The sequence below is a fragment of the Panthera leo genome, chromosome D1, assembly GCF_018350215.1.
Source record: "Panthera leo isolate Ple1 chromosome D1, P.leo_Ple1_pat1.1, whole genome shotgun sequence".
In the NCBI taxonomy this organism is placed as follows: domain Eukaryota; kingdom Metazoa; phylum Chordata; class Mammalia; order Carnivora; family Felidae; genus Panthera; species Panthera leo.
The window spans coordinates 46,583,889-46,609,933 of record NC_056688.1 but is presented as its reverse complement, the minus strand read 5'-3'; the positions used below and the strand labels follow the sequence as shown (position 1 = coordinate 46,609,933).

The following is a 26,045-nucleotide window of genomic DNA, read 5'->3' as shown; positions in this document are numbered from 1 at the left end:
CTTCAGAATAATGTGTATCCTTTCCAAACGGCTTTAATATCTATTATCTCATTAGTTTATCCAACTTGCTTCAGCATTTAGTGTGACATGTGGGCTACTATGGCATCTGAGAAAGTTATAAAAAGGAAAAAGTATATAGAGAAGAGTGAAGCTTGAACTCCCACAGTGGCTAAGAGTGTTGAGTTCTGAAGTTCAGTTTCATCTTCATGAGACCTAAGGAGGTTGAAGTAAATTCCAAGGAAATACTCAGCTAACTTAGACCTATGACTACCATGTGAGCCACAAATCTTTTGGGCATCTCAGAATCTCCCCCAGGCCTGCCGGTGCCATTTAGATCTTTCTGAACAACTCACTGCGGAAGGAACAAAAGACAGAGCCCTAGGTCATTTGCCCCTAACTGCTCTGAGCAGAGGGGTGGTTGGCTGAAGTGTAAGGTTGCCAGATATAGCAAATAAAATTACTGGATGCGCAATTAAATTTGAATTTAAAATGAATATGAAATAATTTTTTTTAATGTAAGTTTGTGCCATGCAGCAGCTGGGGTTGGGGCAGGATGTAGTCTCTGGACCCATCTTTGTATACTCAGTCATCAGCAGGGAAGGCTCTCAGCTGAAGCCATTAGTAAGTCTATTAACTAGACCATCCAAAGACTCTCTCAACCAATGTAGACTACATATTTGAGATTCATTTGCCTGCTTCACCCATACTGAGAGTTAGGTTGCCATATTTGTAATTGCAGAAATTGCCTAATGTGTGAACATTTGCATAGCCTTTTTTCAAATAATTCTCATAATATTTTTTTATTTTTCCCCTTAAAATGGGAGGTAGAGAAGGCGTTCCTTCAAAATTTTTGCATACCTAAGCTTTAGGTGAGAAGTAAAAAGATGGTTTATACCTACCTATAGACTTATTTATTATTATTGTGTGGAAACCACCCTTCCATTTAGCCTGTTATTTCCCCCATAACAATGGGTAAATAATATGATTGTGTGTTTACTTCTTTATTGTCTAATAAAATGTAAGCTCCTTGAGGGCAAGAATCACAGAGGTCTTGTTCAACACTATCTCCATAATGCCATAAACAATACTGGGCACAAAGCAGCAGCTCATTAAATCTTGTTATTTGTGAATGCATGAAAGGGAACAATGGTCAATTTAAATTGTATAATTTTTGAACTGAAAAACTATAGAGCTCATCCCCTTCAATTCTTTTACCTACAGAAGAGTAAGGCAAGGCCTAACTAGGTGAAGAGTCCTTGGGCAGTTAGTGGAGAAGCAGGCCTGAAATCCCAAGTTTCATAGTATCCAAACAGAGTACTTTTGCCACTAAAATGGATTGCTTGTTTTGTTTTTATGTTGCATTTTCTCATTATTGGGAAAGAAGGAGTCTTATTTTCCTCTCTACCAAACATGCAATATCACAAATATAAATGGTATTTTGGAGGAAGGGCTGAGGATATAAGATTCACTTCAACGAAATTTACTAAGCACTTACTCTATGCTAGAAACATTCACATACAATTTCTTATTTTAATCCTTATAGGATTAGGGCTAGGTATTGTTGTCACCACTGATAGCTTGGAAACTGATGCTCAGAGAAGTGACTTGCCTGAGATCATGTAGGTAAGAAGGGACAGGGACCAGATTGAAAACAAGAGTTGCTCAATCTTTAACAGCGTCTCTGTTCACTACACCACAGAGGTGCTATATATTTGTTTTGTTTTGTTTTGTTTTGTTTTGTTTTAATTGAGGCAAGGTATTTACATGAAGTTGTTTCCATTGTGTTACTTTGGTCTCATTTAAAGTTACAAGATGTACTGGGTAGTAGAGATATACTTAGCACTTCAAATATTTATCACATAGCCCACATCAAAGTCTTCCTGCACCTTTCTGTCTCTCCTTCGTATCTGACAGATGCTCAACAAATACTTGTTGGGTATTAAAGAAATGTGTTTGTGTCAGGAAAGCTTTTATTATTTATAGAAGAGATGGCGTGCTAAGGAACTTGAACCAAAGATATGCCTAGTATATCTTTCTCTTTCAAGAAGATGTGCCTGCACTTATAAAGCCTTTGTTTTGTCATTTTTGTTTGAAATATTTAGATTTCTAGAAAGCATGTTTTCTGTATGCCCTTCTTTAGGTTCCCTTTAAGCTTAATTATTTATAGATAGTTAGAAAGTATAAAAATTATGAAGTACAAATGGGGATTGATTTAAGAAAAAGAACTTGAAGTTATCTCTCCAATATATATTTTAGTGAGGAAAATATACTCAGAAACACACACACACACACACACACACACACACACACAAATCACTTAAAAAGTTTTCTGATCCCTAAATGGGTTTTTATAATGTATCTAATACTTTATTTCAATTCAAATAATTTAGTTTAAAATTTTAAATTTGCCCCATTAATTTTCCAAGATAAATAATTGTAAAACATCTTATCTTTGTTTATTATCAGCTGTCAAATAAAGGAAAATGCAGTAGAACGGTTTATGGCTCAAATAAAGAGACTTAGAGAAAAGAACCAAAAGTATCATGAAAGAGTGAGTATAACATTTAAAGCTTATATCTAGTTATTAAACATTTACACAAATGCTTTAAAAATTGTGAATTATGATGACATGTACTCTAGGAAAGTATCTTCTTTAGTGCTTGGAATTGATTAATTTACAATCTAAGTTTTTTGTACATGTAAGGCAAAAGGGTACTGTTGTTCCTATTATATTAATTACAGTGTCGAAGGAAGTCAGCTTGAGCTGTGTTATTTAGACATGATGACATTGAGTCTTGTGTTAAAAATTTTAAGGCTCTGAAACCACATTTATCATTTAATTTCTTATTTAGCCAAATGATAAAACATTGGGTCTCTGTTTTTAATTTCTATATCTTTTTGCTCTTAGATTTTCAGAGTGTGCATATGTAAATATTATTTGAAAAGTATAATCTCAGTTGTTAAAATGACTGATGTTTAAGATGATATGTTGTATTTATAAAATCAGATTGAAATGAATATCAAAGTCATGCTGTATATGACTAAGTGATAATTAACACAAGTTTTCCCTTAAGGGGATAAGGAAACGCTGAGACTGTTCTCTACTAAAACATTTATATGGACTCTAAAGCTTCCACAGTTAACTGTTTTATTTGGCTTTTGTCTAAAATGACTATATCTACAAGTTTTAATGGAGTCTGGGGTCAGAGACCTAAGATTGCATCCTGACTGTACAACTTAAGGCTGGTAGCATTTTGGCCAAAACTGATGTTTTGCCCCAGTTTCCCTCCTATAACATGGGATTCCTGTCTTCCAAATAGGGCTAATTTGGTCATTCATTCAGCAATATTTTGGGGACTAGATATGGTGGTGATATAACTGTGACCCTGACATTGTCGTGATTCTCAACGATCAGTTACTAAAGTCTGTTGATCAGAAACTCAGGTCTGTGGGTGAAAATGGAAAGGGGACGTTTGGTCTAGGTGCTTGGATGCAGGTTCCACATGATGAGATCCACAGCACATTAGATGAGTGAACTGCCATCAAGGACCAATGCACACCACCCAGTGGTCAGCACTGGGACTTCCATTTGGTTGTGGAAATGACATTAGGACTGAGGGATCACTTTCCCATAGCCCCTCATTTGAAGCCAGAATCAAAATTCTTATTTTCATGACTATGGGATAGGCCTATGTCTTCTTCTGGGATCATGTGGACCCAGCAGTGACGAACATGGAGAGGCAGACTAGTTCCAGCTATGTATCTATTTCTTTCCATTTATGCCGCTACTGCCACAGTTGAGGCTGCCACCAGCTCTTACCCATCCTTCTTCTATTCAGTACATTTTCCACAGTGCAACATTTTGAATACCGTAAACCTTTCAGTGCTTAAAACCCTACAGTGGCTTTCTATGGTACAGAAAATTAATCCATGCTCCTTACTAAAGTCTTTGAGGCCCTACAAGATCTGACCTCTGTTCACCTCTCCAACCTTGTCTCCAGTTGTTCCACCCTTTGCTCACCACTGCTCCTTTTAAATCTTGGAAAACCCAGTCTTGCTCGTTATTGTACCTTTCTTCAGGCTGTTTCATCCTCCAGAATGCTCTTCTCTTGGCAAGCTCCTTTTTGTTCCCCCAAACTAAGCTGGAATGCTCCATACAAATGTATCTCCATTATTAAATTGGAAGCTCTTTAGGGAGCAGAATCAAATCTTACTTACCTTTGTTTCTCCGGAAGGGCCCAGCATGAGTCGGTGTTCGATAAATATTTGTTGAGTTGATTCACACTAACACCAGTGAAGGAAACATTTTTGAGGTCACAGATATTTACTTGCTAAATTAAATACGACTCATTAACAAGACCTACTTTTTCTCTTCCATTAGGTCAAACTCAGAAATCCTTCCTCCCCATCATATCCTCCTTTGTGTGAATTTTGTTTGGACTGTCACTTCATTGATTATCTTTCTTTCTCTCTGTATGCTCCACTCATGTCATTAGACATTTCATAGTTCACTCTGTCCACTTCCTTACCTCCATTTCATCCTTTCACTCGTGCTATTCCACCACACCTGCTAGGACAGAAGTTATTAATGACCAATTAGCCGGGTCCAATGGCCTCTTTTTAGTCTTTAATTTATTTCTCGTGCCTTCATCATCAGCCCTGTCATCTTGAAACTCTCTTTTCCTTTGGCTGCCAGCACATCCTTTAATATTCCCCCATATTCTCCAACCATTTCTTGTTTTTCATTCACTGCTCTTTTCCCGGAACCATCCCTTAATTAGGTATTTTCCAGGGTTCTGATCTCCACTCTTCTCTTTAAATCTAAAGGCCTTACTTAACACTATGGCTTCAAATGCCATCTGTCTGGTGATAATTCTCATATGTATATGTGGCAAATTTTCTTAATACTTATCCACTAAAAACAACTAAAATGAGCATATGTAAAAACTGGTGAAATCCAAATTAAATTCTCTAATTTACTTAATACCATTGTACAAATGTCAACTTCTCCATTTTCAGGTGCTGTGGTTATATAAGATGTCATCATTGGGGAAAGCAGGGTGTAGTAAGGCGAAGCTCTGTGTACTATTCTGGCAACTTCTTGTTCTTGCAAATCTTAAAAAGTTAAAAAGGCAGAGCCCATGAGATGGCCTTATAGCAAAACAAAATCAGTTCTTTCTTTGTAGTTTATTTATTTAATCTACGTTATTCTATTTTTATGGTGTGATAATGGTTTGCTTTGTAGGATAAATGTCTTTTTTTAAACACATTGGTGAATATAGCTAACTAAATTGTATTTCATATATCACTCAAAATAATTTTTCAGATATAGTGAATTTTGTAACATGTTATCAGACACATGTCCCATCCATTTGTAATTCACTATGGGATTTGGGAAGTTTAATACAGATGCTATTAAATTTATATATAATGCCAAATATGATTTAGTCATGTTTATGTAATTTTTGAATACAGTTTTAGGACATATGATAATATTTTAATTTATAAATGAAAATATCATATGTTTTAAAAGGATAGTCATTGTGTTAAAAATTTGATCTAAGAGGACTGGATTCACTTTGACAAGTATTGTGCTAAGTATGGAAAGTAAAAGGAAAATTTGTTGACTCATTACACACTATTCTTTTATGAATTATATGTAGTGGTTTTTAAATGATCACTGTCTTTGGGTATTTTTTGCCTATTTTTCAGCTGGAATTGATTTTGAGGCAATTATTGCCTTACTATAATTACCTAACATAAATAAAATCAGATAAAGATTTATTTAGTATTCGGACTATACTTGATAAAGGAATTTTCCATTTCTACAAAAATAAGTGGAAAAGTCCATATTTAGAAAAAATATTAGGAATGCAATAGTTTGGCAAGGGATATTTCCATTGCTATTATTCAAGTTTCTACAAATATTTCATTTTCAGATAACTCATGTCGATCCAAAGTAATTCAATTTATTTATAAGAAAAGCAAAACATGAATCAATTTCATTTAAGAAAATGGAGTTATTTGAGAACTTATTAAAGAGCAATAAATTGTTTATCAGTGGCTAATATCGATTGATCTTCATTTTTTAAATTAAACTTTTTTGAAATAATTACAGATTAGCATGCAGTTATAAAAAAATAATACAGAGAGATCCTGTATACCGATACCTGGTTTCCTATAACATATTACAGAACTATAGTACAATATCACAAGTAGGATATTAACATTAACAATATTGACATTGATACAGTCAAGGCATAGGACATTTCCATTAACACAGGTGTCTCTCATATTATCCTAATATAGCTACTCACTCATTCCCAATTCTGCCCCTTCATTAGCTCCTGGCAACCATTAACCTGTTCTCCATATTTATAATTTTGTTATTTTAAGAATGTTATATAAATGGAATCATATAGTAAGTAATCTTTGGAGATTGGCTCTTTTCATTCAGCAGAATTCTTTGGAGATTCAGTTTGCTGCATGTATAATTAGTTGGTTCCTTTTATTCATTTTTATTTCATGATATGAATATATCACAATTTATTCAACCATTTACCTTTTGAAAGACATGTGAGTTGTTTCCAGTATTTGGCTATGATAAATACAGTTTTGTAAGCATTGTATCAATGTGAATATAAGCTTTCATTTCTCTGAGATAAATGCCTAAGAGCCTAGTTGCTGAGTTGTATGATAGGCAAATGTTTAGTTTTATAAGAAATTGGCATCCTTTTTTAGCAGAGTAGCTGTACCATTTTACAAAGGAGTCAACTTTCAAGAGGAAGAGAGAAAAGAGGGATAAGGGGGGGAATAGGAGAGCAGAGAAGGAGAGAGTTTGAGAGAGGAGGGGGAGAGCAGATTTAGAAAAAGTTTTTAAAGCTGAGATCTGACAGCATGTAAGGCTCTGGTCCAGATGTGGCATCCTGCCTTGGCTGTTTGGTCATATGAAAAAATTAAAATCCTCTTTATGCTTATGCTAGTTGCAGTTAAATTATTACCTTTGCAACCAAAGTGTCCTTTTTCTGAGTCTGTTGTCCCCATGAAGCTGGAACTCTGACCATGGACACCTCGCCTTACATCTTTTAACCTCAAAATGGAGACCAAAAAACATGTTTCCATCAGTTTCAGTGAAAGTATTTCCAGGGAAGGACTCTGAGCATATGCTTGCTTGAGACAGCATGCTCAACCTGGACAAATCCAGTGGCCAGGAGAAGGTGCCACTGTATTTTGTGTATAGTGTTCACTGATGTACTCCTAGTGTCTAGAAGACCTCCTGGCACATGGTAGATGCTCCATAAATACTGACTAAATGAATGACAATCGCTGGAGAAGAATGGTATTAGTGGGAGATTGAAGAAATTGGCCTCCAAGGTCTAACTTTAATGTTCACTGATCCTATAATAGAGTGATAGACTAGGAAATTAATAACACAATTTTTTAAAATGTAACTTTCTATCCAATAGTTACTATGTTGATGGGTTTAATTTTATTTTGAGTCTTCCATATTCCATAAGCTTTTAGAGATATTGTATAAACTTACTTCATTAAATGTTTTTTTCTCATTTTACAAGCCTCAGTGTGACTCTGTTTTGAGGCAAATCAATGTAAATATTTGAGCAGATGCTGTTACCTACTGTTGATTGTCATGACAGAACAGACGCTTGAAGGATGAACAGACTTGGCACATACGGAACCTACTGAAGGAGCTGAGTGAAGAGAAGTTGGAGGAATTACCAGTTGTAACAAGAGAAGATGTTGAAGAAGCAATGAAGGAAAAATGGAAGTTTGAAAGAGACCAGGAAGAAAACTTAAAAGGTGGCTTAGGAACTTGGAAAATTATAAAGCTGCATCAAATTATTTCTTGAATGTGTTAATGCTTTTGTCTCCTAATATGTTCAAAATGCTACGAACATGTTTCAGATGAGATCATTAACACCACAAGCACACACACGTGTGGGTAAATGGACAGGAGAGGGAAATAACAAGTGGGCAGAGCTACTGAAGCCAAGTGAGAAGGAGGAAGGGCACTGATCAAAAACAAAGACAGAAGAAAACCACCTGGGTCTTGACACTAGATAACATCCTGTTAGCAACCACCCTGAAGTCCTCACAGTGGGGATTTGTTCTTTCTTGGGGAAATTCTCTTGTTTGGCAGTTTCTTTGACTTCAACTTCAGTTCAGACTTGGGAACAAGGTGAATATTACCATAAAGCTTCCCCCCACACCAGTATTGCTAAAGGAGCAAACACTCCCATTTAGGTGAAGAGAGGGATTAGAGTTGACCAGGGGGAAGGTTGGCGGACATGGATAGAAATGATGCTAGGTGTAGAAGATGAAAGACCCAGGATTTACTCTTGTCATGGGCTTAGGAAATACCGTGGTCCTGTGGGGAAGTCGTACATAGCTTTGACACATGCATTAAAAAGAGATTTTCAGGGCATCTGCGTGGCTCAGTGGGTGGAGCAATTGACTCTTGATTTCAGCTCAGGTTGTGATCTCACAGTCATGAGACTGAACCCTGAGTCAGGCTCCACACCAAGCATGGCACCTGCTTAGAATTCTCTCCTCTGCTCCTCCCCAACTTGTGCACTCACACTCTCTCTCAAAAAAAAAAAAAATGTTTTTCATTCCTTTATCCTCAACTTGCTGCTAAGATTTCCAGAACCACTTTTGCCAGGACCTCTATAAGTATCATCTTAGCTAGGAAGCTGGAAAACTTGGGAAAAGACATTGAGTGTTCTCAGGAAGCAGTACTAGAAGCTGGGAGGCAAAACAAGGACTTGCTTCCCTGAATGTGTCCCAAGTATTTCGGAGAGCCCACTTACCCAAGCGCTTGACAAAGAGCAAGCACACCATCTGTAATTATTTTTGGTTTTGAATGAAATAGTTAACAACACAAAAAAACGGCAATCAGAAAACTTCATTTTTAGGGGTCTCCACAACTGTTCCCATAAGCCTGTTCTGACCCATCTTCTTATGGGCAATGATGATGTCATGAGGTGGTAGATACTGTATTTCTCAGGGCTCCTTTCCAGGAGAGTTCTACTTATGCTTGGAAGGAGTACTTTAATAAGTCCCTTGAGGTGGGAGTGAGACCACAAAGGATACTCAAATGCGCTCATGAAACTGCCTTCGCAGGGAAATGAGCCCAGCTAGCAGAGGTGTGCCTGTTTATGGTTTGGGCTGAGTGATGGAACGTGTGTGTCATACGAGACTGGTGCCGAGCTGGGTGACCAGGCAGAGAGGAGGAGTGCTGGGCATGGGAGGTGATCCAAGAAAGAAAAGAGCCCACAGGTGCCAAAGGAGAGAGAGGAAAGTGAGAGGGCAGGTGGCTCTGAAAAGGCTTTCTGATGCAGTTCTGTCAGGTACCGGGTAGTCGCTTACAGGCAAGCCAGTTTGGGATGGCAGAATCTCAGACCCAGCCAGACCTACAGAGTTAGAATCTGCATTGTGACAGACCCTAGAGGATCCCTATGCATAGGAAGGTTTGAGAAGGACTGAGGTAACCCCTTTTTTTTTCCAACTTAGGACTCTTTAGTTTCCAGGATAAAAATTTAACCCAAACTATAGCCTAAGCTTAAGGAGGATGTTAATTTTTTCATAAAATCAAACAGAAAAGGCAGATTGCTACTGACCTGGACCCACCAGAGCCTCACATGCTGTTAGAGTTCAGTTTTTTTTTTTTTTTTTTAATCTATCTCCTCTGCTTCTCCCTCTTTCTTCCTCCATTGTCCTCCTCCTCTACCTCTTATCCTTCTCCTCTCTCTGTCTTCCCCCTGAAAGATGGCTCCTTTAACTGAGGCTATTGTCCCCAGGAGGCTGGAACTCTGACAATAGACCCTTCTCACCTTACATCCTTTTAACCTCAAAATGGAGACAAAAGAGACATGTTTTCCACCAGTTTCAGTAGAAGGACTCTGAGCATGTGCCTTGCTTGAGACACATGCTCAACCCTGGACAAATCCTCATGTCCAAGAGAAGGGACCACTGTAATTGGCCTACTGATTTGACTAGGGGTAGGAGAAGGGAAGGGAGATAGGTTCTTGGAAAGTATAACAATAGCCGCTACATCCACCTCTTTTCCAGAATCTTCAGTGACATTAACCAGCCTTCCCCTCAAAGGCTGAATGTGGCCCAGGGCTGAGATAGCAGCAATCTTTTTTTTTTTTCAATATATGAAGTTTATTGTCAAATTGGTTTCCATACAACACCCAGTGCTCATCCCAAAAGGTGCCCTCCTCAATACCCATCACCCACTCTCCCCTCCCTCCCACCCCCCATCAACCCTCAGTTTGTTCTCAGTTTTAAAGAGTCTCTTATGCTTTGGCTCTCTTCCACTCTAACCTCTTTTTTTTTTTCCCCTCCCCCCACGGGTTTCTGTTAAGTTTCTCGGGATCCACCTAAGAGTGAACACATATGGTATCTGTCTTTGTATGGCTTATTTCACTTAGCATAACACTCTCCAGTTCCATCCATGTTGCTCCAAAAGGCCATATTTCATTCTTTCTCATTGCCACATAGTACTCCATTGTGTATATAAACCACAATTTCTTTATCCATTCATCAGTTGATGGACATTTAGGCTCTTTCCATAATTTGGCTATTGTTGAGAGTGCTGGAGATAGCAGCAATCTAAACAAATAAGAGGACAGATCATCGGATAGGTTATAACAATATTAATTGTTTAATGGCAACAAGTGCCATTTATTAAGGGATTTAAAAATATCTTATTTACATATTTGGAAAAAGACATGTCTGGAGTCCTTCTGGCCCTCTGTACTGAAGAACATCCCTCTGGCCTGAATGGAGTGTCTCAGTCATTCCATAAACATTTATTGAGCACCAACTAATTGCCAGACTCTGTGCCAAGTGCTGGATTTACACACATGAATAAGATGTGGTCTTGCCTTCAGGGAGCTCTCAAACCAGATGGTGTGTGGCATTGAGACAAATAGCCATTCACTTCACCGTACCTTGTTCTTTTCATGCTTCCATTTCCAAAATATTTAGAAGCATGAGACCCCGCCTAAAGATTGAGTAACATATCACGTTTAGTAAGTGCATCAGGGTGAACTAAAAGTTTATACAGTTGAGATAGCTCAATTGCACATACTGTCCTAGTGAATTTATCTTTCATTCTGAAGGCCTTAGTAAGTAGGGGCAGGAGAAGACATGGTATCATCTGGTATGATATGGTATCATTTCACACAAGGGAAGCCCAAACAATGAACTTTAGATAATGGAACCAGCCAACTTACTTACAAAAATGGTTGCCAAGGACAGCACAAGGATACAAGTTGAGGTCACTTTGCCCAGAGGCATAATGGTCAGAAAAATCACAATTTATTAATAAAAAGTATATGCAACATAATCTTGTACAAAAAAGGACTCTTATCAAGCTATCATGGGAATAATTTAAGCTTATGGGTTCCTAGGCATATAGGTTGTCTATTATAGCTGTCAGTCACAGCCTAAAACCACACATCTACTTTATAATTGGAAGTTTAATTTTACTTAGATTATGAATTATGAGGGATAAACAACAGTTCGAATAGTTTAGATTTCCTTTAATTGGAGTTAAAAGTTTGTATTTATGAATTAACAGCATTGTAGTATCAGACCTTAACTTCATAAAATCTGATTGCAACATATAATGGTTGCAAGAACAAAAGAAATGACATGGTATCTTTATTTTCTTTCAACAGATATGCACATGCAAATAAATAATGCTGAGAAACTATTTCTTGAGAAACTCAGTGAGAAGGAATACTGGGAAGAGTACAAGAACGCAGGGAGTGAACAACATGCTAAACTCATTATCTCCTTACAAAATGACATCAATACAGTTAAAGAGAATACAGAGAAAATGTCAGGTCAGTTGAGACAAAGCTAGTTTAAATTCAGTAGAAAATCTTCAGAGAGCAGCCCTGTGGTAGAAGGAAAAAAATGCACACTCCCTGAATCATTCTTTACTCTCTGCTATCAGCACAAGTAGCTATGAACCTAAGGGTGAAGGTGGAAAGAGAAGGTGGAGAAACTCTCCCAGGACTACCAGTGAAACTGAGAAGGATGGAGGGGTGGGTGCTGGGGCAGTGGAGAATCCCTGAGACCAGATGTCTTAGAGAAAGAAGCTTCGTTCAGCGGATGGTGTCTGTATGCTCCCACACGTAGGTCTGGGGCAATTCTATCGGGGTGGAGGCAGGGGGGTCCTGGGACAGGGTTACATTAGAAAAGAAATTTACCTGAGACAAGCTTAAAACAGCGTAACCAAGCTATAAAACCAGAATCATTGTAGAGAAATGCCCAAGTAAATGCTAGGTTATGGTCAGAAAGAACTGAAGAACAAACATGAGATGGGAAATGGGAAGAACAAAAATGAGAAGGTATGGAGAAGGATGGCATCAGGTGAGATGAAACTTACCAGGACTAAATCTGGGAACCATGAGGCTACATGTCTGTCCCTGTGGCTAGCATAGTGGCTTAAAAAAAAAACAAAAAATCAGAGACCCAGAGACAGAGAAGTCATGGGATAGAATAAATGGAGTGATCTGATGACCCAAAAGACCACTGTGGCTGGATGACAATTCTGAACCCAGCTGGTGATGGTGCCCTGTTTTGGGGAGGTGTTCCTGTGGCATAATTTCCATCCCCACCTCTGGGGCCCTCTTGGGATGTTCCACATCTAGACCAATTTTTCTGTAAAGTTCTCAGCTCAGGCCTTCTGCACCACGATGGTAGTATAAATTTGGCCCAAATCAGACTGGACTTGGAGTTCTAATCTTTCAAAAGGTTCTCCTCCTCAGAAGAAAAGTAGAGCATAAAAGGGACACCTTCCTACCCCTGTACATCCCCCAGTCACTCAGATACTCTCTGTAGATAAAACCACAATTACCAATTTCTCATATAGCCTCCATCAGAAATATTTTATATCAAAATATACAAAGCATGCTACAAATACAATATATGAACATTCTTATAGATCAGTACATATTAGGGTGTCTTCATTCTTCCAGTGGCTACTTTGTTTTGTTCTGTTACAATTTTTTTTTTTTTTTTTACCAGTCCCCTACTCACAAGCATTTAGGCTATTTCCTGTATTTTACTATTACAAATAATGCTGCAAAGAATATTCTTATATTTATATAATTTCATTTTTGGGTATCTCTAGGGAGGAATGGCTGGCCCAAAGAGCCTGTTTATTCATTTATTTTTTTATTTTGATAGGGATGGCTCTCTGTAGATCTTGTACCAAGTTTATTTCCCCCATATGGATGAAGATGCCTATGTTCACACATCTTCAACAGCAGGGATGTTAGCTAACTTTTTTTGTTGTTTGTCAGTCTTAAAAATAGAAAATGGTATCTTCTTGTGGTTTTAATTTCCACTTCTCTTATTATAAGTGATAATGAGTATCTTTCATAAGATCAGGATATGTACTGAATTTCCTTTTCTGTGAATCATCTGTTTGTATCCCTTGCCCATTTTTCTACTGTGTGATGGAGCTCTTTCCCTTTTAAGGAAATTAGCTCTTTAACTGTGATATAAAATACAAGTATCTTCCTTATTTGTCACTAGTTTTCTGTTTGTGGGGTATATTATGAAGACATTTTGTAGTTTTGGAGTGCCCAAGTTCGGTTTTTATTTTAAGATATCTGAGATTATAAATAGTCTAATATTTCTTCTATTAGCCATATTTATGGCTTCATTTTAATATTTAAATCTTTGGGTTTTTTGTGTGTATCTATGAGGTGGGAAACCAACTTTATGTTTTGCCAGATGTTTTTCCAGTTGTCCTAACATCACTTCTCAGATAACTCATTTTAACCTTACTGATTTGAAATGCTGATTTTATCATACTTTAATTTCCCATGTGTATTTGGGTCTCTCTTATCTTTCTATTCTGTTCCATTGATCTATGTATTTGTGTACCAGTATCATACTTTTAAAATAGTTATTGTTGTGGCATGTTTAAAATTTTTTAAGTTTTTTCCCCAACATTTCTTTATTTTATATTTTTAAATTAGGAAGAGTCATCTTCTCAGATAAACTTATTATGTTGATCAGAAATTTGGATGATTTCTTTCGGTTGAAAATTGTCATGCTGTTGAATCCAACTTTGGGATGATGGTAATGACATTTATACATTGAATAACTTCCTGGTTGAACCTTGGTCTGTAGCCAACTTTACGTGTCATGGGAAGTAGTTGTTATGGGCTTGTTTTACTTGTCATTGAATTTAGGCATTTCTCCCAACCATGCAGTTAGCAGCAGCAACTCTGCCTGGGGGCTATTAAAATATTGGGGCCATTAATTGGACAATAAATATGAGCAGAACACTTGCATCTATTTTTCTGGAGCTTTACTATTATAGTGCCCTTTTTCTCCCCCACTGCCTCTCTTCTTCCACGATTTTTCTGGAATTTTTCTCCCACAACCGTGATCATGGACTTTGTGTTAGTTAGACTGGGTTTACTAGCAAGGAACAGGTATTTTAGGGACGGGGCGGGCGGAGTTACTGAAGGAGGATATTAAAATAAAATTCTTTAGTCTCAGTTAAACTGGAGTGACAATATAACAGACACCACATCAGAGTAAACTGAGATACCACCGTGCAAATGAGGCAGAAAACTGGTTTCATACCTTCAACCACTGAATTCCAGTCTATAAAAGGAGTCGGATAAGTCAAACAAAGATTGTTGGAAATTAGGGGACAGTGTTTAGAAAGAGACCTTGGTGTGCTTTACGTCCTACATTGTCCCCCAAATGGGCAGGTGAAGGGTAATTCCTCCTTCATCTCAAATCAAGTCGGAGGGTCTTCAAGGGAATTCCTCTGATTATTCAGTATGTGTCTCCTGAAGTTTGGGAGGCATGGAGGTCTAGTTTATGACCCACCCCTGAGAAGTCTAAGGAATAAGGGACTAACTAATCATTCTGTCAGCAGAGCAAATATGAGGAGGCTGCTGTCCTGAGCTAGGGCTGTGTCTTAGTCCATTCAGGCTGCTGTGACAAAGTGCATTGAATGTGTGGTTTATAAACAACAGAAATGTATTTATCACAGTCCTGGAGGCTGGAAAGTTCAAGACCAAGGTGCCAGCAAATTTGGTGTCTGGAGAAAATCCACTGCCTGGTCCATAGGCAGCCATCTTTGGTGGAAGGGGCAAGAGAGCTCTCTGGAGTCTCTTTTGTAAGGGCACTAATCCCACTCACGAGGGTTCCACCCTCTTGACCTAATGACTTCCCAAAGACCCCATCTCCAAATGCCATCACACTAAGGGTTAGGTTTCAACATATGAATTTTGGGGGACACAAATATTCAGTCTGCAAGAGGCTACAATTTCAAGAATTTGTTATGGCAAAGCACGAAAGAGTTTTTCTTGTGAATATGCTATGAGGGAGGGCTAGTACGCTGTCCAGTTAGATCTTGGTGATGATGTTCCAACAGAGGAATTAGAGGCCAGCATGTAAGGGAGGAAGGAATATATTGAGAGCCAGAGGCCAAAGGAAAAGTTGTTAGCCAGCCATTAAGGACAGTACATCACCCGCATCAAGGGAACTCAGGTGAAATAACTAGCAATGGGGAAGGTGGTCCTCTGAAGAACCTATAAGAACACCTCCATGAAAAAGACATCAACCTTAAGCATCAGCTAGGACCAGAAAGTGCAACATTAACTTGAGACAGTATCTGTCAAGTGAGAGCTTTCTTGTCCCTTTCCATGCTTCCCTTCATCCCTAAGGGAAGAGGAAGCTCAAATCAGAGGATATAGTTGTGCATCTAAGCTGGAAGGAAATAGCCAGAGTTTTGAATAAAATTTAAAGTTGTGTTTATTACAAAAGACTGGATATATAAATTAACAATTGAGAACCTCTTATCATCACAAAGGAAGCAGAAAAATCAGAAATTTGCCACATATCTTGTTGAGAGAATTACTAGCTTCACAGTATGAATTTTAAAGGGAAGAGAAAAAACTGAGGTTGCTTGATGTCCCATGGTCATGTTTGTTGAATATAACACTTATAATGAGGAATAGAAAGTGTGAAGATGGAAACAGAAGCCTATCAGATAAGTGGTGGCTATAGGGATGGCTCCTCTCTACATTTATCTCTCACGGACTGTCTCCTTCAGATGTTCCTCTGCTTTGCTTTGCTCTGTCCTGTCCCCATTCTCTTCTTGCTTCCCAAAGACCAGGTCTTGCAGTTTTCTCCATCTCCTTCCCTATAGCCTAAGACCCCTGAGATTCTGAAGAGCTGGAGTGATCACCTACCTAATCAGAGATGAGCAAAGACCTTTGTCCATGCCTCCTCGTGGGTAATGAGTCAGCCCCAGCACAAACCATTCTGTGGTCAGCTATCCAACACTGCCTTATTCAGTATGTCCCTGAGCTCTAGAAGGAAGCGGGAGGAAGCACCTAGAGCTTCTTCCCTGAACTTTAACTGGGAAATGTTGGTATAGTGGGTATAGGAAACATGGTCACTAATGTATCCAGGACAAGGCTCTGACTCTCAATAAAAGGATGAAGCCCAGCAATACAGAAAGCGTGGGGTTATTAAGAGTCATTAGATATCAGAGCCACAGAGCATTTTTACTTTTGCCCTTCACCAGACATACAGGACAGGAATCTCTAAAATTTCTTTGTATGCTAATAGTGAGTTAAAAGATTTGGGTTCAAATACATTTACAAAAAAGTAGCATTACTTCTTTGAACATTAATTTCTTCATCTGTAAAATGGGAGTCCCCTGGTGATCTTCAAGAGAGAGTACAAGAGAGGCCACCACCACAGGAGGGGGGGTGGTCAGTAGGGTGAAGTTGTGTGACACCGACACGTGTGAAAAGTGGACAACAGACCCCCAGAGAGCTGTGGAGGAGCAAACCAACTCAGAGCAGATACAACAGGGAAGGTAGAACAATGCAAAGCCAGCTTCAGCCAGGGGGGCTTTGAGCTTGGCTTCTGAGAAGTGGCCACAGAGACAGGAATCTGAGCAGTCCAGAGTTTAAAGCACAAAGCCATAGTCGCCCATGCTCAAACTTTTATGAGGAGACATTTATATACTCATAGCTTCTTTGGCTGTATTCACAAATGTGTGGTTAATAACTATTTCTCAAAACATCTTGTGAATCACAAAAGAGAGCAATGAGACTTTTACATGCTCCCTTGTGCTTGTTACTCTGCTTTTAAGAAGATAAAAAGTCCACTGAATTCTATATGGAACTTGGAACAGAGCTGGATATTTTTGTTGCTGTTTTAGTGTTAATATGGCAATAGAAAGAGGTTTAACTTTAGTCAGAGCATATCTGATCATCTGTTTTTTATGATTTACAGCAAAGAATTAATATTTAATGTTATCAAGCTCCCAGTTTTACGGTTTCTTCAGATGCTAAGAATGAAAAATCCACTATAACTAAACTCCTGATCCATAGCAACTTTTAGATTGCTTGTTGTGTTTTGTTGGGTAGAAATTTCAAATAAATATCCAGCCTTAGTCTAGTGGACTAGGTACTGAATTGAAAACAATTTCTATCAGAGATGAGATTGGAATGATTAAAATATTCAAGTGATTACCCCGGATAAGAGTAAGAAAAATACAGGCTATATAGATGAGTACATGTGCGTTGGAATAATGAAGAGTTTCATTTTCTTATTCTCCAGATGTCAAGTTAGACTAGTCCCCAAAACGCAACTCTTGTGTTTGTTAACTGCTGCCTCAGTCAGACACTCCTGTTCCAATTCTGTTAGAGGCAGAAACTGACCCGCCCCCTTTCTGGCCACTGGGCAACCTGGGAGAGCTCCCCCTTCTCACCCTCCCCTCCCCACCACAGTCACAACTGAAGGCCATCGTTTGCTGCTGCCCTACCTAGTGGTGAAGCCTCAGATCACTGCCCGCCAAAGACTTGCACATTTAACTTTCTTCAACATATTCTTCATTATCTGTTGTGTCCCAGAGACTGCAGGAGAAGAAAGGTATGGAAGAGGAATTTTTACTCTGGTCCCCTTTCCAGAACCTCAGCTCCAACCTACTAAAAGACCAGATCTGCAGATCTCCTTCCCTGTAGCCTAAGACCCCTGAGAGTTCTGCTTTGACAGACTTGCTCTGGGGAGAAAATGTTCCCTTTGAAACAGTGTCCTAAATGGCAGTTAGGTTCCACAGCACCACTCCTACAAAAGTATTGTTTAGTTACAGAATAAGTTAAATGGGTTTCTGTGGACCAGTACAGAAATCTAGCAAATACTTATCCTTCAGATGTTATAAATAAAATACAACTAATGGCGACTTATAACATAGATGCTATCATCAGGTACAACTGACTTTGATTATTCTCAGATTTGTGTAGTGTGGTTCCCTCCTGTTGCACATTGCTGACTACCTCACCTCATTCAGTCTTTACCTCCTCAAAACTTTCTCTGAAATGGAGAATTTTAGTTCTGCTTCATCACACATATCACCACCCAAAATATTATTTATTTGGTTGGTTACTTACGGTCAGGCTTCCGTACTGGAATGTACCTGTCATAAGGGCAGGTGATTTGTTTCTTATTCAGCAGTGTTCCCAGCGCCTTAAGTAGTGTCCTGCATATCAGAACACATTGCTGCTGGTTTGTTGAATAGAAGATTAACAAACTGGACTCATTATGCACCTTTCTTCCTCCCCACTCTCTACAGAGACCTTAATGTCACTACTTCACTTTCCTTAAACAGAAGTGTTGATATGATCGCTAAGCATCTTTCAAGGCCTAAGATTTTATGATCCTTTGCTCTCTCCTTTCTGACTATGACACAAGAACTTTTGGAAAGAATAAAGAATCCTGCATTTCTTCATATCTCTCCTCCTTTCTTGCTCTGAGCCCAACTCAGACCCAGGGGCTGACTTCCATAGCCCTTCCACACCTCTCCCTTCTTCTGGCTCTGTCTTTCCTGCCCACAGAGACACATGCCTAGAATACTGGAAATTTAGTTAGATGAAGTCAGAGTACAGGATGTTTCTTGTGCAGATAATCAGATCTTCTTTATGTTTCCATTGTGCAGTCAGAAGTGTGTGATATGAAAGGTAGATGGCTGCACACATACTAAAGTATTGGGAACTCTCCCTTTGGAGAGACAATTCTTTGAAAATACAAATATTCTTGGAAGAGATATCATCTTAAACCAATTCACATTAAGGTGTTAGTAAATTATTGGAGCATTTCTTCTAATTGAAGGTACTAGATGCTTCAGTAAAAATGTACCCTGAAAATTCAGGGGGAAAATATGTAGAAAGGAGGGGGAAGATCATGGAAGATAACATTTATGAACACCATAGTTTTACCTAGGATTAGTCTTTTTTTAAATTTTTTTAATATTTATCCATTTTTTGAGAGAGAGAGAGTGAGAGAGACAGAGCGCAGTGGGGGAGGGCCAGACAGAAAGGGAGACGCAGAATCTGAAGCAGGCCACAGGCTCTGAGCTGTCAGCACAGAGCCTGACATGGGGCTCTAACTCACGGACAGCAAGGTCATGACCTGAGCCAAAGTTGGACACTTAACCAACAGAGCCACCCAAGCACCCCTTTCCTAGGATTAATCTTGTTGAGACTTCTAATTTTCTTTTTAAAGAACACTATAAAGTCACTCTGGAAGATGCTAGAAAAAGAATAATCAGAGAAACTTTGTTGCAACTGGATCAAAAGAAGGAATGGGCCACGCAGGTATATTTCAATTTTCTTAAAAACAAAAGTTCTTCCCCTACTTTTTTCTCACGGTATATAACAATGATTAAGATCTTGAGTTCTAAAGTTAGTTTAGTTTAAATCACAGCTGTACCACTTACTGGGAATATAAACTAAATTTATTACTTGACTTTTCTGGGCTTCAGTTTCCTAATTTATATATATATATATATATATATATATATATATATATATATATAAAGATTGGCAATGATATTTACCTTTAAAGAATAGTATGAGGATTAAATGAGATTTTTTTTTTTAAATTTTAGAGTGGGGGGAAGGCGGGGGGGGAGGAATCTTTTTTTATATATATTTGTTCATTTTTTGAGAGAAAGCATGCCCATGCATGTGAGTGAGTGAGTGAGGGAGGGGTTGGGGAGGAGACAGAGAATCTGAAGTGGACTCTGCACTGATAGCCAGGAGCCCCATGTGGATCATGATCTGAGCCAAAGTTGGATGCTTAACTGACTGAGCCACCCAGGCACTGAGAGAGAGAGAGAGAGAGAGAGAGAGAGAGAGAGAGAGAAAGAGAGAGAATCTAAAGCAGGCTCCATGCTTAGTGTAGAGCCAGGCATGGAGCCTGGCACAGCACTCGATTCTACTATCCTGGGATCATTGACCTGAGCCAAAATCAAGTCAGATGCTCAACTAACTGAGCCACCCAGATTGAGCCACCCGGGTGCCCCTAAATGAGATGATTTAAGTAGCATAGTGACTCATAAAAAATAAAAAAATAAAAAAGAGCTCAGTAAATTGTTACTCAGTTATTTTTAAGTAATAATAATGACTACAACAAATTATCAAATAAAAGTTTTGGATGTATTATAGAATGAAATATGATTTGTCTAAAAAGTACTTTCATATATATCCAAACCTAAGAAAGTACTCCACATTGCTAGAGGTTTAAAGATTTGGGACATAAAAAAATGTTTGAGATATGGTTTCCAATATTATATGTTTTCTAATCCTTTTGTTTTTCACAAAACATCTGAATCTTTTCTTTTCACTGTTCTTCCCCTGTCCCCAGACTACCTTCTCAGTTAGTGAGGTCCCCACTGGGATTGTCTCTTCATCAAGAATATCTCTTCTTCAGAATCATAAGCACTGGTCTTCTCTAAAGTTCCTCATTGAATTTCAGTTGCTTTGGTTTGTTGCTTACGTGTTAGTTTAGTTGTTCTTTCAGTTACCATCCCATTGCATGATTTTTACAGATCTATGCAAATATAGAGGATTATGGAGAACTTGCCAATAGTTTACAGCCCATAAAATTCAGCCCCTTTGTGACAGAATATGATTAAATGGTGAAATCAACATTAAAATGATCTGAACATAGTTAAGATGATTAAAAATGCATCTGTAAATCAAATATCTTTCAAATATACATATTCAATATATAATGAAGACTGTTCCAGATACTGTTCTGAGCCTTTTATATTTATGTCTCTCAATAATCCTATAAGGCAGGGACTTGCTAATGAGAAGGCTGAAGCACAGAGAAATTTTGTGACTTTCCCAGAGCAAGTGGCAGAATCGAGAGATTCAATTTAAGGTGTCTTCTTCAGATCACTGCTCTTAATCGTTACACTATACATTTTCTTTTCTCTACATAATTCACACACATAAATGAAATTTCCCCATTTTTATCTGGCTGTTTTAGCATACATTTAACTTCTGATAATCCACTGTTGTACAACCTCGGCTGCAATGTGGGAGTCACCTGAGAAATTGGTTAACTCAGTCAGTGCCTGGGTCCTGTGCACAGAGATGCTCATGTAATTGACCTACAATGTTGCATTGGCTTCTGGATTTTTCAAACTGTCCAGGAGATTCTAGCGTATGGCCAAAGTTGAAAACCTCTGCTCCACTTTTGGTAAATGAAGCCATTAGCCATCTAACTTCAGTTATGAGCTATGTCCTGCTTTTGTTCAAATGAAATTCTGTGTTCCAGGAAACCTTAGAATTATCAGTTGTAGCTGGAGTATAAAATTTCCTAGCTCCTGGGGAGTACAGGTCCACTCTTAGTTTAATTAGTGTGATTTAAATAAAAAAATTATTGCAAACCTTCCAACACTAAAGACTTAGATAAATTTATTCTTAACATAGTTTTAAATTATTCCTGTGAATGCTTATGATCTATAGGAGTTTTCCTAATTTCTCTTCTTTAGGTTGTGCCCTTCAGTCACTGAATATGGAATTTATAACATGGTATCCATATAAAAGTACCTCACAGATAAATACAATCTTTCATCCACTATAAAGTTCGAGTGAAACTATAAATATACAAGTAATTGAAAATGAATTTACATTTTGTGAACCTACTGACAAAGTAATACTTTTCCTGTTTTCTTCATCTAAAATAACTTTCTCCAGAAGACTGTCTAGCTACAGCCTGCTACCCTGAAACTATTTGCTATTAAGTTTGTAAATATGTATATTGTTATTACTGACATACAGAAATATCTCAAATTAAAAAGGTAGTAATAGAATCTATTCATGCTTTTTGCTATATGTTGGATTACGACTGTGACCATAAACTTGAAGAATAGTTGATCACTGCAGTTCAGCCACCTTAATTATGGAGCAGATCACTTCTTTTTTTTAACATTTATTTTTGAGAGAGAGAGAGAGAGAGACGGTGCGAATGGGGGAGGGGCAGCGAGAGAGGGAGACACGGAATCCGAAGCAGGTTCCAGGCTCTGAGCTGTCAGCACAGAACCGGATGCAGGGCTTGAACCCACAAACCTCAAGATCATGACCTGAGCCAAAGCTGGATGCCCAGCTGACTGAGCCACCTAGGCGTCCCATAGGAGCAGATTACCTAATGATTGATTTCACCATGGCAATCAGGTTCATTCACAATAGAAGCCAAATTGAATGGATAACTGCTATCGAGTTCTCTAAATCACCTGTATTAGGCAGTGCAAATCAGCAAAAATAATACAATAGGAGAATAAAGAACAACTGAAGCAAAAGTTCTTAGGTATGTTTCCAAAGTAATTGCAAAACATAAGTTAAAATGAATGATCAGCTAAGGTGATGTTGAACCACCATGTTACAATTCTTCCTTAATACAGAAACTTTCTTTTAGAATGCCATAAGGTTCATTGACAAAGGCAGCTACCGAGAGATCCGGGAGAATGACTGGCTAAAAAGAGAGGTGAGTGGAATTTTAAAAGCAATTTCTTCTTTCTCGTTTTTTTGAACTGAAAATGACTTTCATTTATGAGCTAAAGGCATGGGAAAAACACAGATTTGTGGCTAGCTGAGGTAAAATAAAATTCAAGTGGAATCCTAATCTTATTATAAGCTGTTACTCAATGAGTACCATCAACAATTTCATTAATAATCAGAAGTCATTTTTTGACATCATAATTAATGCAATATACTCAAATGTTTGAAGTTTCTCATGCCCTAAATTGATCTGGTCTTTCTCAAGACGCTACTTCCTTCTGGGTGGTGGGAGGAAGGCTAAAGGATCATTCTAACCTCATTCTCTGCTGTTTTTAATTGCCCCTTTGGGATGCAAAGGATGCCCCTTTGCATAAAGGTTCAGTTGTTTGAATTTCCTTACTTCCCCCTGCACTTCTCGAAGATGGACCCTGTTGTATAAGAAGGTGGGGTTACATGCCCTCTTGTGGGGCGTATTATTAAAGAGGGTTCAGATCTATGGGATTTCCTTTGGACCTTTGCTCCCTCTGCCTTTCATCTGTAGAGGACATGCATCTGTCTCCTCCCTGCACTAGTGACTTCTGAATGGACTGCTCTAGCCTTTTGGACATTGTGTTGCAGCCAACACCAAACCCACAATTACAGCCATTTGCCAATGATCAAGATGCCCCTGCCCACTGCAGTCTCTATATCCTATCCTAGCTTGGTCCTTAGACTGTCTTCACACCTCCCTCTGGAAAGCATGCAGAAACCAGTGGACCCAGCATGCTGCCTTAGACTCAACTATCTACTTGTCTCCCTATACCAGTGCTACAATATTACTCTTGCTGAATGTGATCATGTGAGGACTTATAGACCTTCTTTGTTATGAGGCACTGTCCTGTTTTCCTTACATTGTACATACTAGTCCCTCTGCCTTATCTCCTTACCTTCTCAGCCTCCTCTGCCTGGAAAACTCCGACTCTTTCTTTAGACACAGACCTTGATGACTAATTTCTTTCTGAATCATTTTGTATTTCCCCCAGAAAGTCTTGAGTACTTTTTCCTCAGTGCTCTCTTGTTTCATTGTAACTCTTGCTAAAATATGTTGAAATTGTCTGTTTATGCATCTATCTCCTCATTGCACAGAGCAGGCTATGCTTTTTCAACTATATGTCCATGAAAACTAATACATAATCTATGTTCACTAAATAGTTATTGAATGAAAGAATGTCTATGAGTATAGATATACTCATTGGAGCAATGAATCAAGTACATGGCTTAGATCTTGGGTGAAGATGTGAGAGCATGTTATTGGATATAACAGGTAGATAATCTTTGGTCTAGATGTTACAAGGGTGCTACAGAAAATGTGCAAAACTCACTACTTTGAAATTGCCTTTACATTCAAACAAGGAGTCACCCAAACTGTGCTTAGATACCATCTATGAAAGAAAACTCAGTATCTTTTGAAAGAATTCACTTCAACTACACACAGCTCTTGTTGGCAAGTTATATGTATGTCATTCTCAAATCACTAACATGTGATTTCTTCAGCATTATACCTTAGCTCTATACCTATATTTTTACTTGCCTACGAAATATTTCCACATGGATGTCCCAAAGGTACTCAACATACCTAAAGCAGAACTCATTAAATTTCTCCTTAAATTTTCACTTCTTGCATTTCCTTTTTCACCATCTGCTCAGACACTTGAAGTAAAACTGTCACTGTCACCTTCTTTTCTTTTTTCCCTGCCTCCTATTTGGCTGAACAGTATTGGTGAGTCTAGGAAACAAGGAATTTAAAAATTAATGTGCTTTCTATAATATTGACAATTATCTTTAAGTTGCCTTCATAAAGTCATGGTCAATAGGAGTCCATACTACTTCCAAAATGAATCAAGAGGAATCCCCAGTTTTGAAAAATGAATATTGATTTTAAAAAACTCACAGTGAAGGGCTTAATCAGCTCAGGGTCGGACTCTTGACCTCAGCTCAGGTCTTGATCTCAGGGTCATGAGATCAAGCCCTGCTTGGGGTCCATGCTGGGTGTGAAGCCTACTTAAAAAAAACAATAATAATAATAATAATAATAATAACATAATAACAAAATAAGTTAAATTAAAAAATTTAAAAACTCAAGGTGAGCTTAACAGTTAAAGAGTATTAGGGAAGAGTTTAGTTTTGATACTTTTATTGAATACAATAGTATAATCCTAATTATAGTAATTTCACAATTCAAACCTTAAATCCTATAAGATGTCATAGATATTAGGTTCAGAGAAAATGATGGCAAACATTTATATTTGACTGATAAGAAAGGCTTTTTTGGTGTTTTGAGCCTTCCTACTAAAGCCACAAATTACATTTTGTTTTGTTTTCTTCTCAGAATTCAGTAGAAATAAAAGACACAAAAAATGTCAAATCTAATTAAATCATGAACAAAAGAGCTTAGTAATAAAGGACAAATCATTTTAAGGAAATTTAGTAGATTTAATTTCTCCTTATTTCAATAAATATTTATTTTAGCATTATTAAATTTACTCCCAAAATTAATTAAAACCATCTCTGGTTATAAGTATTATCATAAGAATTGAAAATTGCCTGGAAATGGAATAATGTATGTCAATTAATTTCTTTGAGGAAGGTTTAGAATGAGTAACAAGGGATATTTAATAATGGAACTCCTGAAAATATTTCTCCATATAACCATCTTTCAACAATAACCAAACAGTTAGATCTGTGGGAAGGATATGAAATGTCCCCTGCATGACTTCCATTATCTGGTTTTATTTAGTATGCATATTAAGGAAATGAAGAAAAACTGAAATTAACAAATGACTTAGACTAACTCAACAAATGGAAAGCAAATAAAACTAGACAAAGAAAGGGATTCAAAGAGGTTAGTAATCAGAGTTTCAAGGGTGAGGAGGCATAAAGCTAACTGGGAACTTGCAGGGGAAAATTTCAAGAACATGCATTTAATTCAGGATCCTAGGTCTCTGACTTATAATAGTTTTAACTAAATTCTTTCTCAATTTCTTGGATATTTGAGGATGGGGAAGATGAGGAAGGAAAAGCGGTCTTCTACTTCTTCATTTTCAGTTTCTTACCCTAGAAATCTAAAGGTACTTTTCATCTCCCTAACATTTCAAAAGGCTGGAAAGGAGACATTAATTGCTGAGAACC

At 37.9% G+C, this 26,045-nt stretch overlaps 1 protein-coding gene across 6 annotated transcripts in view; it reads left to right on the top strand.

Moving 5' to 3' along the window:
- The window catches only part of CCDC83 (coiled-coil domain containing 83), a 46,982-nt gene that overhangs the window by 10,044 nt on the left and 10,893 nt on the right, over positions 1-26,045 (top strand). For 3 of the 6 annotated variants that reach the window (XM_042906204.1, XM_042906201.1, XM_042906200.1), the window contains 6 exons: positions 2,467-2,551; positions 7,656-7,818; positions 11,709-11,876; positions 19,591-19,682; positions 20,734-20,844; positions 22,795-22,863. In XM_042906204.1, the coding sequence (XP_042762138.1) occupies positions 2,501-2,551; positions 7,656-7,818; positions 11,709-11,876; positions 19,591-19,682; positions 20,734-20,844; positions 22,795-22,863 (654 nt within the window). In that variant the 5' untranslated portion in view covers positions 2,467-2,500. Of the gene's footprint in view, positions 1-1,543; positions 1,624-2,466; positions 2,552-7,623; positions 7,819-11,708; positions 11,877-19,590; positions 19,683-20,733; positions 20,845-22,794; positions 22,864-26,045 lie in introns of those variants that run through there. The other 3 variants (XM_042906202.1, XM_042906206.1, XM_042906203.1) reach the window with 3 other exon arrangements.